Here is a 13,970-nt window from a genome sequence, read left to right on the forward strand (position 1 = left end):
TGGTGAGAAAGGGTGGAGGCTCTCAGAGGTCACAGAGGATAGGGAAGGCCTAGGAGGCTAAAGGGTAGAGCAGGGCAACCAGCTCCTTTGAGGCAGGAAAATTGGGGGAGCAGGGAGGGTGGGATGGGAATCCCCCATCAACAGAGCAAGGGGGTTGCTCAGAGCCCTCTGGACAGTCCCCCTATTTACAGGTGGGAAGACTGAGGCTCAGAGAGGTCTCAGAGTGACTCAGGGAGGGGCTGTGGCTGAGAGCCCTGGGAAGCTCCACGATCACCCACCTTGTAGAGCGGGCCATCGGGCCCCCCGCCCTCGGCCTGCACCACCACATAGGCATGCAGGAAGTTGGATGCGATCATGTCAGGCACAAAGGGTGTGTTCTCATCCTGGAAGACTACAGCGACAATGTCGTTCCCGATGTGCCGCTTCCGCTGCAACTGAGCACAGGGCCACAGGCCTTCACAACCCGGCCGGAGAGGGGCTCCCTGGGCACGGGGGAGGGTGCCCGCAGGAGTTGGGAGGGCTTAGGGTAGGCAGAAGGGCACGTCTAAGAATTTGCTTCCCCTCAAAACAAGGTCGTGAAAAACTTGTTTCAAAATTATTTTAGTTTGCTTGGAATCCCGAGACAGATGAGGAAACTGAGGCCAAGAGAGCAGTGACTTGCGAGGCCCTGCGGTGAGTCAGAGGACTCGAACAAACTCAGGGCTCCTGGTCCCCAGGCTCTACCTCCCAGCCCTTCTCCTAAATGCCCCACACATGGCCTCTCATGAGCAAACGGGTTCCCGCTCGGTATACACTCATGTTGCTGAGATGAACGGAGGATCTTCTTAGAAGAAAATCAAAAGACACTAAAAACAAATATTTCCGTTTTTCTCACATTACCCTTTTATCCCCCTGGGGTGGGGGCACGGAGGAAGGTAGACAGCCCTGCAGGCAGCCTAGGACAGGAGTTCAGCTCCCAGAATATGCCCCGCACTTCCTTGCCTCCAGGCCTCTGAAGAAGGTGGAGCCATTTTCTCCACCTGGAACATTCCCCCTCCTTCTCCCAGCAACTTTGCAGGCTAAAAATCACTTTATCTGGAAAGCTTTTCTTGACTCCCACCTCTGCCACGTTTAAGTGCCCCCATGTCACCCCACAATGCCCCTTCCCCCCGTAAAAATACTAATTCACATTTATGGAGCTCTTGATATGTACCACAGACTGTTCTAGCCACTCTAGATGCATCCCGTCTTATGCTCACCTATGAGGTAGGTGCCATTATCATCCCCATTTCATGGATGTGGAAACTGAGGCTTTCCCAACACTGTAGCAGCTTGTCACCCTGCCCCAGCTAGAGCCCACGAGTTGGGAGAATGGATCATTTCCATCTCTATATCCCAGGGCCCCCTGAACCTGGTGTGGTGAACACTGAACAGACAGGTAGATGCGAGGGACAGGAGGACGGGTGGGAAGCAGGTTGGGGGGGGTGCCCAGGCTACCTGCTGGGCGTCCCCTTCTGTGTAGGGCAGCTTGGTGGACACGTGAAACATGATCTCCTTGTTGCGGAAGTTGCAGTACACAGACTCGGTCCCCGTCTGCCCGTGGGTCACGTCCAGGCCTCCTCGGAACCTGCCCCGGCCCCCCCCAGGCCATGGCTCAGTCTCCAGCCCCAGCCAGGCCTCTGTGGGGCCAGGACAGGGGCTCCCTCCCTGCCCGAGGGCACGGGTCCAATGAATCGATGCTTGTCCCGCCTAATGCTCACCCTTTAAAGTCCTGCAGTTTGACCTTCTGGCCGAGAAATTCAAGAAACTCCACGAAGGCAGGGCTCTCCTCATTGGTGCTGAAGAGCTCTTCCTCGGAGGTCTGGGGACACATGGGGAACTGAGGTCACCGAGCTAGCGCTGCTAAGCAGCTGCTGTCCCTCCCCCCACCTGCACCCAGAGAAGGCTGGGAGCCTCTCGCACCCCACCCCCAGGTCCTGGGAAACGGAGTCCCTGGGCAGGTGCTCCCAGTGGCAACGGATTCACAGCCAGGCGGGTCGGAGGGCAGGGAGGAGAAGGTGAGCGCACCTGCCCCAGCTTCTGATAAATGACTCCAAACTTGAAGTTATTGCTGATAACATGCTCATCAAAGGTGACGATGAGGCGGGAAGCCTGGGGGGAGAGGGTGATGGGTGAAATAGGCCGCTTTTTTAAGTTGCCATTTGTTGCTCTTCGTGCCAAGCACTGTGCCGCGAAGTTTACCTGTGTCATCTCATTCAGTCTTTAGGACAAGCCCACGAGGGAGACAATGCTGCTGTCCCCATTTCCCAAAGGAAGAAACCAAGGTTCAGAGAGCTTAAGTAACTTGTAACTTGCCTAAGGTCAACTGCTGACAAGTGGCAGCGCTGGGACTTGAACTCATGTCCAAAGCGTAAGCTCACTGCTCCTGAGTGTTGCCCACAGGCCCCCTGCCCTATTCCATCCACTCTGTAACACCTAACTTGTTCCTTGGCTCCTCTGTAAACCCACAGCGTCATTCTAGAATGAGCCAAGTCTCACCAACTTGAGTGGAGCCTTGAGAAGTAGCCCCTTCCCTCACCTTGGGCCTCAGTTTCCTCTTTTGTACCCCAGAGGTAACGTCTGATTTCTGAGGCCCCTTCCTTTGGGGGACCTCTCCTGGACCCCACCACCCCTCTCCTCACTCCAGAATTCAGTCAGAGCCACAAGGGCTTACATGCCTTTCGGGGCCACCTTTTCCGGGAAGCACCCCTGACTCACTGAAGACAAGCCACCATCCCTTCCCCACATGGTCATAGCACCTCAAACCCAGCACGAGAGCTGGGAGCGTGGCTGCTGTCTACGGGGCAGCATTTACAGAGGTGCCTGTGTTATTATTCCCCCTCCCCTTTTCCCCTTGGGTCAGAAGGCAAGGCCAGTGGAGTCCCCTGGCTCAGGAACACTGACTGCCTTGGGAGGGTCCCCAAATGGCATTGAGAGTAAGGCCGGCCTCCAAGGCGGACAATACCAAGTTTGAAGGCAGGCCTCCTTTATCCACTGTGCATCGCCAGATAAGACACAGAACAGTTCTGAGCCTCTGCTTCCTCTTCTGCAGACTGGTGACTTTGCAGCATTGTTGTGAGGGTTAACTGAGAGGACTTACGGGAGACACCCGGTACACAACAGGTGCCCAATAAACGCCCAGTTCCCTCGTTCCCTACCCACCCCAGTGAGCAGGGCCCAGATGCAGCCATACCTTGGGGTAGAGCACAGGGTAGAATCGATCCACATTCACATCTTCACACACCAGCTGCAGGAAGAGAGAAGGGAGAAGCTGAGGCTGGGGCCTCAGGGCCTCCCTGGCCACCGGCCGCGCGGGCTGGAGAGGACAGCAGCAGAAAGGAGAGGGAACAAGGGAGTTTGCAGCAGGACTAGGGGCTCGCTGTCGCTCAGAATGGGGTCTCCTGTATCCGAAGGTGCTCTAAAGTGACCCAAAAGCACCGGGCAGGGGACAGGAGCCCAGAACACATGGCAGCATGCCGACGTCATGGGACACGTGAGAGGTGGGACCTTGGAGACAGGGCTGCAGCACACAGGGCTGGGATGTGGGGCTACAGATGACAGCGTGCCAGCTGTGTGCCCACCTAGGGTGCCCAAAGACGCCTCACCTTTGCCATCTGGACCACATTGGGAAACTCAGTGAGGCAGGAGATGGGGATGACATCATGGTGTGTCCGGCACTTGGTCCTGGGAGGAGAAAGCCCGCGCTGAGGGGCGAGGCAGTGGGAAGGAGAGATGGAAGGCCCTCCACACACAATAGGGGCAGAGGGGACACACCCCAGGGAGGACCAGAGGTGACGATGGGGCCAGGCCTGGTTGGGGTGCTAACTTGCTGAGCAGCCTCAGGCAATTCCCTGCCCTCCCTGGGCCTTGGTTAGAAGAGTGGGCTCTTAGATGACAAGACCTCAGCCCCTGCTGCTGTCGCAGGGCCCCTCACCCCACCCTCACCTGAGCAGCAACCGCAGGTGCTCCTGGTCCCCGATGACCTCGTACTTGAGTGAGAAAACAAGGTGGCCCAGGGCAGTGTCCAGTGAGTAGTAATTGAAATGCTCCTGTGGTGGGAGGAGGGGGGGCGGACAGAGGGCAGAGCTGAGCTTGGGGCCTCCAGAAACCAGGCCAGAGAGCCAGCTCGCTCCCAGATGGGGGGCTTTCACCCAGCAGCTGGTGTCATGGCTAATGGCAGATTCTGCATCAGACGGATCTGCCTTCAAATCCTACCTCTGCCACCTGCCAGCTGGGGAGCCTGAGAAGGTCACCTCACCTCTCTGTGCCTCAGTTTCCCGTTCTGTAAAACGGGAGGCCAACTACCTCGTGGGATGGTGGCAGGGGCTGAAAGAGATAAACAGTCTAGCATAGAGTAGGCATTCAGTGAAGGTTAGTTACTTTGGCTGTCGGGGTCCTCATCAAAGTCAGGACCACATTTGTACCTGCCTCTCTGTCTCCCAGCTCCTGCCCTTCTCGGGGCTGGGCACACAGTAGGTGCTCAATAAAAATACTCTGATTGATTGCTCAATTTGTGGCTCTCTGGCCGCTGAAGCCAGGGCTCGTGAGAAACAGGAAGTGAAACATCTCATGAACACACTGGGCGGCTCACCGGACAGGTTCCCACCCTCCTGCCTCACCTGGAGAAGCTACAGGGTTGGGAAGAAATCTTGCAGAAGGCCCAAGGGGAAGCTGTGGCAGGAACGGTACCCCCAGAGAGGAGCCCGGGGCTGGCACCTCCAGAGGGGGAAGTCCTCAAATCAAGGGCAGGCCAGGAGTGCCAAGATATTCCACCTCAGCCCGGCCCTGGGCTCCCCCTGCTGGCCCTGGCCCTGGCAGTGGGGCTGGCTCCCAGCCACACCCTAGGAGTCATCCTGGAAGTCAGTTCTGTTGAAACGTGAACACCTGTGCTCGGAGGGCAGGAAGAGAAGGAGGCAGGGGCAGGGGATGTGCCCCACAAATCCACAGCTCGGGGACAGTCTGAGTGGGCCTGGAGCCAAGAGTCCCCCTCAGCCCTGCCTGGGCACAGAGTGGCGGAAACCCCCAAATGCTTGGCACCATCTGCAGAGAGGGAGTGGCAGGTCCTTGGCAAAGAGGGCTGCGCTGAAGTCCTCGAGTCCTCTGAGCCAAGAGCATAAACCCTCCCGGCATGTCTTAATGGAAGGTCAGCTGGAGGTAGGTCCAATTCCTGGCTCAGTAATTGTGTGACCTTGGCCAAGAACTTCACCTCTATGAGCCTCAGTTTCCTCTTCTGTAAAAACGAGAGCAATCCTGATCTCACAGAGTAACTATGAAAATGTAGTAATAGCTAACGTTAAGTACTTACTATGTGCCCGGCATGGTTCTCTATACTTCACATGTACTTTTGTTATCCTCATTTTTACAGATGAGGAAATGGGCTCAGGAAGGTCAGACGACTTGCCCAAGGTCACACCATCAATAAATGGAAGAGCCAAGATACACACGCAGGCCATGAGACTCCAGAACCCACACCCCGCTCCACCAGCTGGGCTGGAGATGGACAGAGGTACAGCAGCTGGCATGGGGCCTGGCACGCACTAGATCCCAGCATGGGACCTCCCCTCCAGCTACCACAATCTCACCCGGTAACTTCTGCCTGGAGCACTGCCGGGGGACACTCTGACCAGTTGTGACTGGGCAGGATCCCTGCTCTGGGGCTGGAGACGGGGCAGGGGTTTGTGCCAAGCCAGGCCGTGACACTACTCTAGTCTCCCAGCCCTGACCTCACGCTACCTGAGGGCAGGGCCCGGGTCTGTTTGGTTTGCTGCTGCACTCCTGGAGCCTAGAACACGGCTGGCACACAGCTGGTGCTCATTATTTCCTAACCTTGACTGAGCACTCACTCTAAATACCCTACAAGCATCGTTCTCATTAAAGCTGTGCAGCATCCCCCTGAGGTGGGTTTCATCACCCTCTCCGTGTTTATGGATGAGGAAACGGAGGCACGGGGAGGGTAAGTGACTTGCCCATTGTCCCACGTAGCAAGTGACAGAGCCAGGATCGTGCCGCGGTAGTCTCTGATGTTAACCACTATGCCATAATGTTTTGTTGAATGAAAGCGTGAATCCACCACAAATGTTCCGGGACGTGGGACTCAGGACTACCACCCAGCCCCAGCCCTTGGGTTTGGCTCCCTCCCGGGCCCAGCCCCCAACACCAGCGGGCCACCCACCTTGCCAAGAAAGTGCTTCCGGTAGATGCGGGCTGTGGGGTTGCACTCGAGCTTCACCTTGGTCGTGGGTGACTGCAGCGGCTCTGTCTCCGGGATGCTGGTGATTTCGTGGTTGGTGCCTTCAATCCAGTAGCCCCCGAACTGGGGCAGCAGGATGAGGGGGAAAGGTCCTTCTCGCCCCAGGACCTGACGGAGGACTCAGCTGAGAGCCACCCACACTGCACCCTACCAGGGCCCCAGGACACCCCCCAACTCAGACCCAGGGTCACTTCTGCCACGGCTTAGGAGAGCTAGGGAACAACCCAGAGCCCACGTGGACCCCAGGGCTTGCATCCACCCCCCACCCCCCCCCGCCAGACCCAGGCCACATGGAACCCCCTGTTCCAGTCTCCAAGACTGGGGACTTGGTTCGGGAAGGTACAGCTGGGAGAATGACCTTGGCCAAGAGGCTGAAACGTCGGGGTTAAAGGCCTAAGGGTTCACATGGACTCTAAAGACTTGGGCCAGTAAACTGAGGCCCCAGAGCCCATGGCAAGGTCTGTGGTCAGGCTCCTGGCAGGGAGGAGGACCTGAGAGTCCAGACTCGGGGTGAGGACGGGCTCAGGGGGTCCAGCCAGTTACCTCATGGACGCTCGGATAGGGAATGTAGTCCTCCTCTGTCTACAAAACACAAGCAGGCCAGAGACCCAGCTGGGGTGGGACCCTCACCCTTTACTTACTTCCAGTCTCCCCCAGAATGCTCCATTGCTCAGCCAGCCACCTGGGCTGGGAGTGTGGATGGGGCTGTGTCATCTCCCCAGGGCTTCCCAGGGGTGACCCCATGAGGCAGGGGCTGAGCAAGCTTAGCTCACTGAGTGCTGGCAGTCTCCCCTGGGTGTCTCTCTGCCTGGGGAAAAGGAGGCTCACCGCCTCCCCAGAAGAAACTCAGGGACCAGTGATTCTCAGTGCATCAGAATGGCCCTTGAGGGCTCCTTAAACACGCACTGCTGTGCCCCATCCCCAGTTTCCCAGGGTCTAGGTGGGGCCCAAGAATTTACATTGTAATAAGCTTCCAGGTAATGCTGTTGCTGCTGGTTCAAGGACCACACTTTGAGAACCCTGCTCTGAACAACGAATCAGGCATATGCTCACAAGCCCCCTCCTCAACCCTCACCTTGAAGCCCTGGGCGTCCCCCTGTTCCCTCCCAGGCCGGCCACCAGTCTTCTTGGATTGCTGAGGTCCCAAATCCAGCATAGAACCACATGCCTATCTGGAGGGGATGTGCAACTCCCACCCCAAGAAAATTCTGAGTCTGAACAAGAGCCTCCCTGCATCTCCTTCCATCCCCCGCCTCCTCTCAGTCTCCTCGCAGCAGGCTGGGGGGCAACCAGGCCACTCCTCCCGTCTCCTCCTCTCCTCCCCTCCCCATCTGCCTTCCCAGGCAGAAGCCTCCTGGGTCCTGGGTTTGAGTCTTCCTGTAACTGCTGATCACGACTGGCGAGAGAGTCTCCCCAACCCCTCCAGGTCCCAAGGCCTTTGGAGAGACTGTTCGGGAAGCAGCACAGGCAGACGGCCACAGAAGGGTAGGGTGGGGCCACGGTTCCAACCTACTTTGAGGGGTGGTGGGAAGGAACATCGTTGTTCATCCATCCTGCTTCCCTGCAAAGAGAAGGTAACACGTCCCGTTACACCCCCCCCCCATGCCTGTTGCCAGCGCTCCCATGGGAGGCTCATACCTCTTCCTGTGAAGGGGGAAGCCAGGGCTGTGCGGGGTACTCCCAGGGCAGGGTGTCGGCCGGCTCTGTTACTCAGGCCTCTGCAGGGAGGGCTGGGGGCTCTGTGCAGGAGTGTGTGCCACTGGGGCTGGGGGCAGGGGTGGTGACAGGGTTGGGGGCACGCACTAGTGTGTGAGTATGGGGCAGAGGCCATTGCATCTACACAGATGTGTGTTTTTTAAATTTACTTACACAGATGTGTGTTTTTTTTATAAATTTTTTTTTTTCAACGTTTATTTATTTTGGGGACAGAGAGAGACAGAGCATGAACGGGGGAGGGGCAGAGAGAGAGGGAGACACAGAATCGGAAACAGGCTCCAGGCTCCGAGCCATCAGCCCAGAGCCCGACGCGGGGCTCGAACTCACGGACCGCGAGATCGTGACCTGGCTGAAGTCGGACGCTTAACCGACTGCGCCACCCAGGCGCCCCAGATGTGTGTTTTTAAGAGAGAGAAGGAGAAAAGGACAGAGAGAGAGAGAGACAGAGGAGGTGAGAGGCGGAGACAGAAAAAACTACAAGAGGCAGAGAAACAGGAAGGGGCAGAAGAGAGGGTTTGGATGGTGAACTGCCATGGGGGGGAAGCCCCTGAGGTTTGTTCAAGTTGCCCCACCCCCACCCCCGCCCACCTCCCAACATGTACCCATGCACCAGAAAGAGGCCTGGGAAGACCAGGGCTGGGCATGGAAAGTGGGCAGGGGTCAGGCCGAGGGTGTGGGGCACCTCCCCCTGCCTGTGGCACAGCTTCTGGTCACCCTGTGCCTGGTATCTGTCCCTTCTCCCATTCTACATGGGGGTCCTGTAGAGCCTGTGACGCCTCTCAGGGGGATGGGAAATGTGTCTGTGGATGTGTGGGTGTGTGTGCGTGTGGGTGTGTGCGGGAGATGTGTGTGCGGATGTGTGGGGGGGGGGTGGGGGGATGAGGCACCGAGCCCAGCCCTGCTGGGGACCTCCACAGGAACGGGAGAAGGGGAGACACAAGTGGGGCCTGGGCCTTGGGTCAGACAGGGAGTTAGCACTGCCGGTCCCCATCCTCTACTCTGACCCCCAGACCGAGGGCTCAGGAAACTTACCGCCGCCGTCTCCTGCCAGCACAGTCTGCCTGGGGCTCCCGGCCTATCCTCAGAGAGGCTGCAGGACTGGAGCTAGAGCAAGGGCCCTCACCCCAGCCCACCCCTCTCCTTGGCTCCCCGAAAAGGGCGACAGAGCCAACCTCACCTGCATCTTCTCAATCATGTCAAACAGATCTGTGCTCTGCAACAGAGACGGGGGAGGGCAGGTCAGTCCTCAGGTGGCCCAGCCGACCCTGCTAAGTCCCCGAGGAGTCTCCACCCACCTCTGCCCTCCTGGTTCCCCCAACCCTGACTAACCACGTGGGCCTGTCTGAGCAGCAAGAGGAAGTGGAAAGGGCATTGCAGAAGGGAGCTCCATGCAGCTGACCAGCAGGCCCTGACCAACTGCTCAGTGAAGTCAGCCCAGGGCTCCCCCACCACCCTGGCCCTGTAAGCAGTATGGACTGGCCGTTGGGAGAGACAGTGCTGGGATGTCCCATTGGCCCAACAGCTGTGTGAATCCACACGCACCCCCTCCCCCCTCCTGCTCCAGCCAGCCTCTCCCAGTGCCAGCCAACGGCACACACAGGGTTAATCCGGGCATCTGCCAGCTGTGCTTGGCAGCTTCAGCCTCCTGGAAGGCGGCATCCTTGCCTGCTGGTGGGGTTGGGGGTTGGGCCTGGGAAGCCCCCAGGGTCTCTAGGACAGTGCCCCTCCCCCAGCACTTCCAAGGCCTCAACTCTTTTGGCTCCTGCTGCCCAGTGGGGGCACTGCCTGAGCTCACATACATGTGCTATGGGGTTGTGCACCAGGAAACACATTCTCTCTCTCTCTCTCTCTCTCTCTCTCTCTCTCTCTCTCGCTTGAACGCACAGCCTTGTACACCAATATTTAAACACACTCTCACTGTACCAAAGAAACCAAACAGACATAAACAGCCCGCCCCCAAACCCAGGGGATCTGTGCACACCAATCCTGAGCCGCAGAACCGTGTGCTAACAAATACACACGGCAGCGTCCGAAATTACACAACAGCACACACACATAGACCCACGTACCACAAAGCCACACACACAGATGCAAACCCACCCCTGTGCAAATGTGCACACCAGTAATCGAACACAAAGCTACACAAACACCACAAAACCACTCTCGCACCTGTGCGCCGAGAGACACGATCGCAGGCGCTCGCAGACACAGGCAGCTGTGTCCACAGCAACTTGGCCACAGAGCCCCGCTGCCACATACAAGCTCACCTTCCCCTATCGGTCACGCAGCCCGGTAACAGGTAGGACAGGCCTGACCCCACAACGTTAAATGAGTTTTGAGAAGCAGGAAGAAACAAAAGCACACAGCCACCGTGGAAGTGGTCAATCAGCAAGGATGGGGGTACAGGTCTGGTCCTCACACACGCCCCCTCACATCCACCTGAGTGCACACCACCCATCACAAAGACACAGCTTAAAGATCCTGAGACACAAACACCCCAGGTGCACACTCGAAGGCCCGCCACAGAGGCAAAACCCACACTGTAAAATGCACTATGGGAGGCCAGAGGAGACACTGACCTATGGTCACCTATGGCCACACGCAACACTCCGAGCTTGGAAGAGCCAATTCCATAGGAGCTACAGCAGAAACCACTGATGGACGCCTGCAGTCCAGGTAGACAAATTTGCCTGTTAGCACCCTGTACAACAGCAACATCGGCATCTATGCCTGGGTCACACAGTCTCAGCTCAGCACAGTCCCGGCACAAGAGTGATGTGGGTGCATTAATGTCCCCCAGAGCTCTCCACTCAGGGCGACCAGAAACAGTGCACCGGGAGTCACAGCCACATAAACATTGACACATGGTACTGTCACCCAGAGAGCACACACAGCAACAAGTGACACCCACAGTTACAGCCTCACAGGCGCAGCAGACGCCCTGACACATGGAAGACTGTGAGCAAAGTGGCCCAGAGCACCACTCAAAGTTACACCGCGACATCCAGACCCCTCCTAAAGGGGGCAGGGGACGGTGGAGTGGTCCCTGAGGCTAACAGGCACACGGACTCAAGCACGCACAGTACCACTTCAGCCCAGAGCCACGGTGCCACCACGGGGACTCTGATCCGGGGACAGCTGCAGAAAGAGCCCCAGGCCCGGGACCCCAGGGCAGGGCTGCGCCCTGTGGCCGCTGTGGCCGGGTGTCAGCCCAGAAGCTAACACGCCCTCCATGACGGAGCCTCGCACACCCGCCCTGGCTGGGGCAGAGCCTACCCGGCTCCGGGAAAGTCGGGCTGAGCCGGCTCCGCGGACCCCCTCGGGCAGGCCGCCCTCTCTCTGGTCCTCACCTGCCAGCCGGCTCCAGCGGGCAGCGAGCCCCTCCGCGGACGGCCGGGGGGCGCCAGGGGCCGCGGCTGCGCCATCCCGAGCCTGGCCCGGCCCGGCCCCCGCCCCGGCGGCGCTTCAGCTGGCCCGGCCGGCTCCCGCCCGCGCGCGCCCCTGCCCGGGCCCCGCAGCGCCGAGCTCCGCGCTCCCCGCTCCGGGATCCCGGCGGCGCGCTGCCTGAGCTGGGCTCGCCGGGCCGCCGGGCCCGGAGGGGGCGGGGCGCCAGGTACGGGCGTCGCGGGGGCGGGGCTTCTGAGATCCGGGGCGGGGACAGAGGAGCCCCCGCCCCCCCCTCCCCCCCCCCCCCCCCGGTGCGGGCCCGGCTCGCGGTTCCCGGACACTGCGCCTGCGCGCTCTCGCCGGCGCGCTGCAAGCTTTCGGCGAGTGGGGCCCTGCGGAGACCTCAGCGCGCCCCTATCCCGCCTTCTTTGTCTTCCCACACCCTGGGGATCCGCCTCGGGGCCTCAAGGACGGGGTTCTTGGGACAGGCTGTGAAGCCAGGCAGGAAGAGGAGAGAGGGTTACTTCATAGAGAGCTTTCCTTGAGCACCTACTTAATGTTGGACTCTTGGCGAGGATGACCTCTCCCCACAATCCAGGAGGTACGAGTATCATCCCCATTTTACGGAATAGAAGACTGATTCCAAAAGGTGAAAGATCATGCCCAGGTTCACGCAGCTAGGAAGAGGCAGAACTGGGAATCCAGGGAAAGGCCTGGAGCTGCTCTCCCCTCCCTCCTCATCTCCCCTCACCCTCTAATGCCTGACAGTGGCTGGCGGGTTTCCTTCCTTCCCCGGTTCCCGTGCCCACACCGGACCCTAACTGCCCCTGATCCTAGGGGAGGGAGGGAACAGGGACTGCCAAGACTCCACCGTACAGAGTGCACTCCGGGACATGAGGGTTCTAGCACTGGCCTTGCCACAACTTGCTGAGTGGACTTGAGTGAGTCCCTGTCACCTCTGTGGGCTTCAGTTTCCCATCTGTAAAATAGAAGGCCACCGGTCTTCCCACCTCTGCAGACCCTTCCGGCTGACCCTGCATTGTGTCTGCCGCCACTGTGCAGCGGGGGGGCCCGAGCCTCAGCACCCCTTCCCCAGACATACTGGGAAAGCGGCAATTGCTTCCTGAGCTGTGGCCAAGTCAACACCTGCTGCTTTGGACCCTGCAGGGGCAGGCCTGCCCACCAGCTCAGTGCACAATCTCTCTTCAGCTTCCTGGAGAAGCTGCCAGTAGCTGCCCATCACCCTCCATCGCCAAGGCAAGGGCTCCTGGAAGGAAGGCACTGGACCTTCCTTTCCTCCAGACCTGGCCCTCGGTCAGGCTGGAGCCCGGCAGCCGGCGGGAACTCTGGAGATGTGTGTTCCAGACACGGTGTAGCTTTGTTTTTAATAATTAACAGCAGCAAATATTGATTTACACAGGCACTTCCAGGCCTGAGCGCTTCCGGGCACCCATCGAAATGCAGCCAGAGAAATGTCCATTCCCATACTGGGAGGAGGTGAGACCTGCTCACATCATTGGAGATGTCTGTGTGACAGGTGGAGTGGAGAAGGTACACACTCCATGGAGAATGTGCATGCAGCTGTGCGTATGTGTGTGTGCGTGTGCGTGTGTGACTCTCAGACCAGATGAGGCTGTGTGTGCATGGACATCATGGGTACCTGTATTTGTGTTTGTACATGTGTATCTGTATACACATGCATGTGTACAGGTGCAAGTCTCTGAATATGTTTGCAGACATGTGAATTTGTCCATGGACATGGGTGTGGGCAGACTGTGCACGTACATGTGTGCAGATTTCTGAATTCCTAAGTGGAGAAACCCCTATGGGGGGCAAGGTAGGAGGGCCCCAAATAGCTCAGTGTCTGTACAAATGTGGTCTTCCAATGAGAGGGGAATGTCCCTTCTGGGTGTTCTGTCCCGCCCTGGAAATGTAGCATTGCTGATATAGTTCGGCGTCTTGATTTCCACTTTCCAAAGTTACTTTCATGGTCATCGCCCAGCTGCAAGCCAGCAAGGTGAGTAGAGAAGAAATTGGCCCCTCTGTCTTACAGATGACGAATCTGAGCCTCAGAGAAGGGCAGGGACTTACCCTTGGCACAGGGAGGTCACCTGCCCCTCAGACTGGCTCCATCAACATGATAAATGTTCACAGACTTAGGGGTGCTGGAGGAGGGGCACGAAGAATGTCATTGGCCTGAGTCCCCTCAGCCCCACCACTGCTCTGCTGGACATCCAGGGAGATCACTCAATCTCTCTGTACCCTGTTTTCCACCTGTCCTCCCCCTACCCCCGTCAAAGGAGGATGACCCACAGACTGGGTCTTGATTCTGGAGTAGGGGTGGGCTGTCAGGATGGGAGTGGTATAAAGCCCGCTGTCTGGGCTGTGTTGGCACAAATGGAGGCTTTTGGCCAGCTGGGTGGAGGCCAGGAAGCCTGAGGGGAGGCGGCTCAGAGCTAATCCACGAAAGCCAGCCCCAGGCTGTCTGAGCAGGCAGGACTCAGGGTGAGGGGTTGTTTCAACCCTCATTTTCCTGATAGATAGACGGAGGCCCAGGGAGGGGAAGCTATGGTCTAAAGGCACACAGCCCGTGGTGAGA

At 58.5% G+C, this 13,970-nt stretch overlaps 1 protein-coding gene across 1 annotated transcript in view; it reads right to left on the reverse strand.

Annotated features, from left to right (window-relative positions):
* LOC122480056 (RAP1 GTPase activating protein) overlaps positions 1 to 13,970 on the reverse strand; it is a 50,284-nt gene that overhangs the window by 12,461 nt on the left and 23,853 nt on the right. Inside the window, 11 exon segments of the mRNA XM_043574018.1 lie at positions 279 to 434; positions 1,477 to 1,606; positions 1,740 to 1,840; positions 2,047 to 2,130; positions 3,212 to 3,265; positions 3,624 to 3,702; positions 3,964 to 4,067; positions 6,191 to 6,376; positions 6,812 to 6,850; positions 7,782 to 7,829; positions 9,162 to 9,197. Of these exon segments, the coding sequence (XP_043429953.1) occupies positions 279 to 434; positions 1,477 to 1,606; positions 1,740 to 1,840; positions 2,047 to 2,130; positions 3,212 to 3,265; positions 3,624 to 3,702; positions 3,964 to 4,067; positions 6,191 to 6,376; positions 6,812 to 6,850; positions 7,782 to 7,829; positions 9,162 to 9,197 (1,017 nt within the window).

This window comes from Prionailurus bengalensis, chromosome C1, assembly GCF_016509475.1.
Source record: "Prionailurus bengalensis isolate Pbe53 chromosome C1, Fcat_Pben_1.1_paternal_pri, whole genome shotgun sequence".
Taxonomy (NCBI): domain Eukaryota; kingdom Metazoa; phylum Chordata; class Mammalia; order Carnivora; family Felidae; genus Prionailurus; species Prionailurus bengalensis.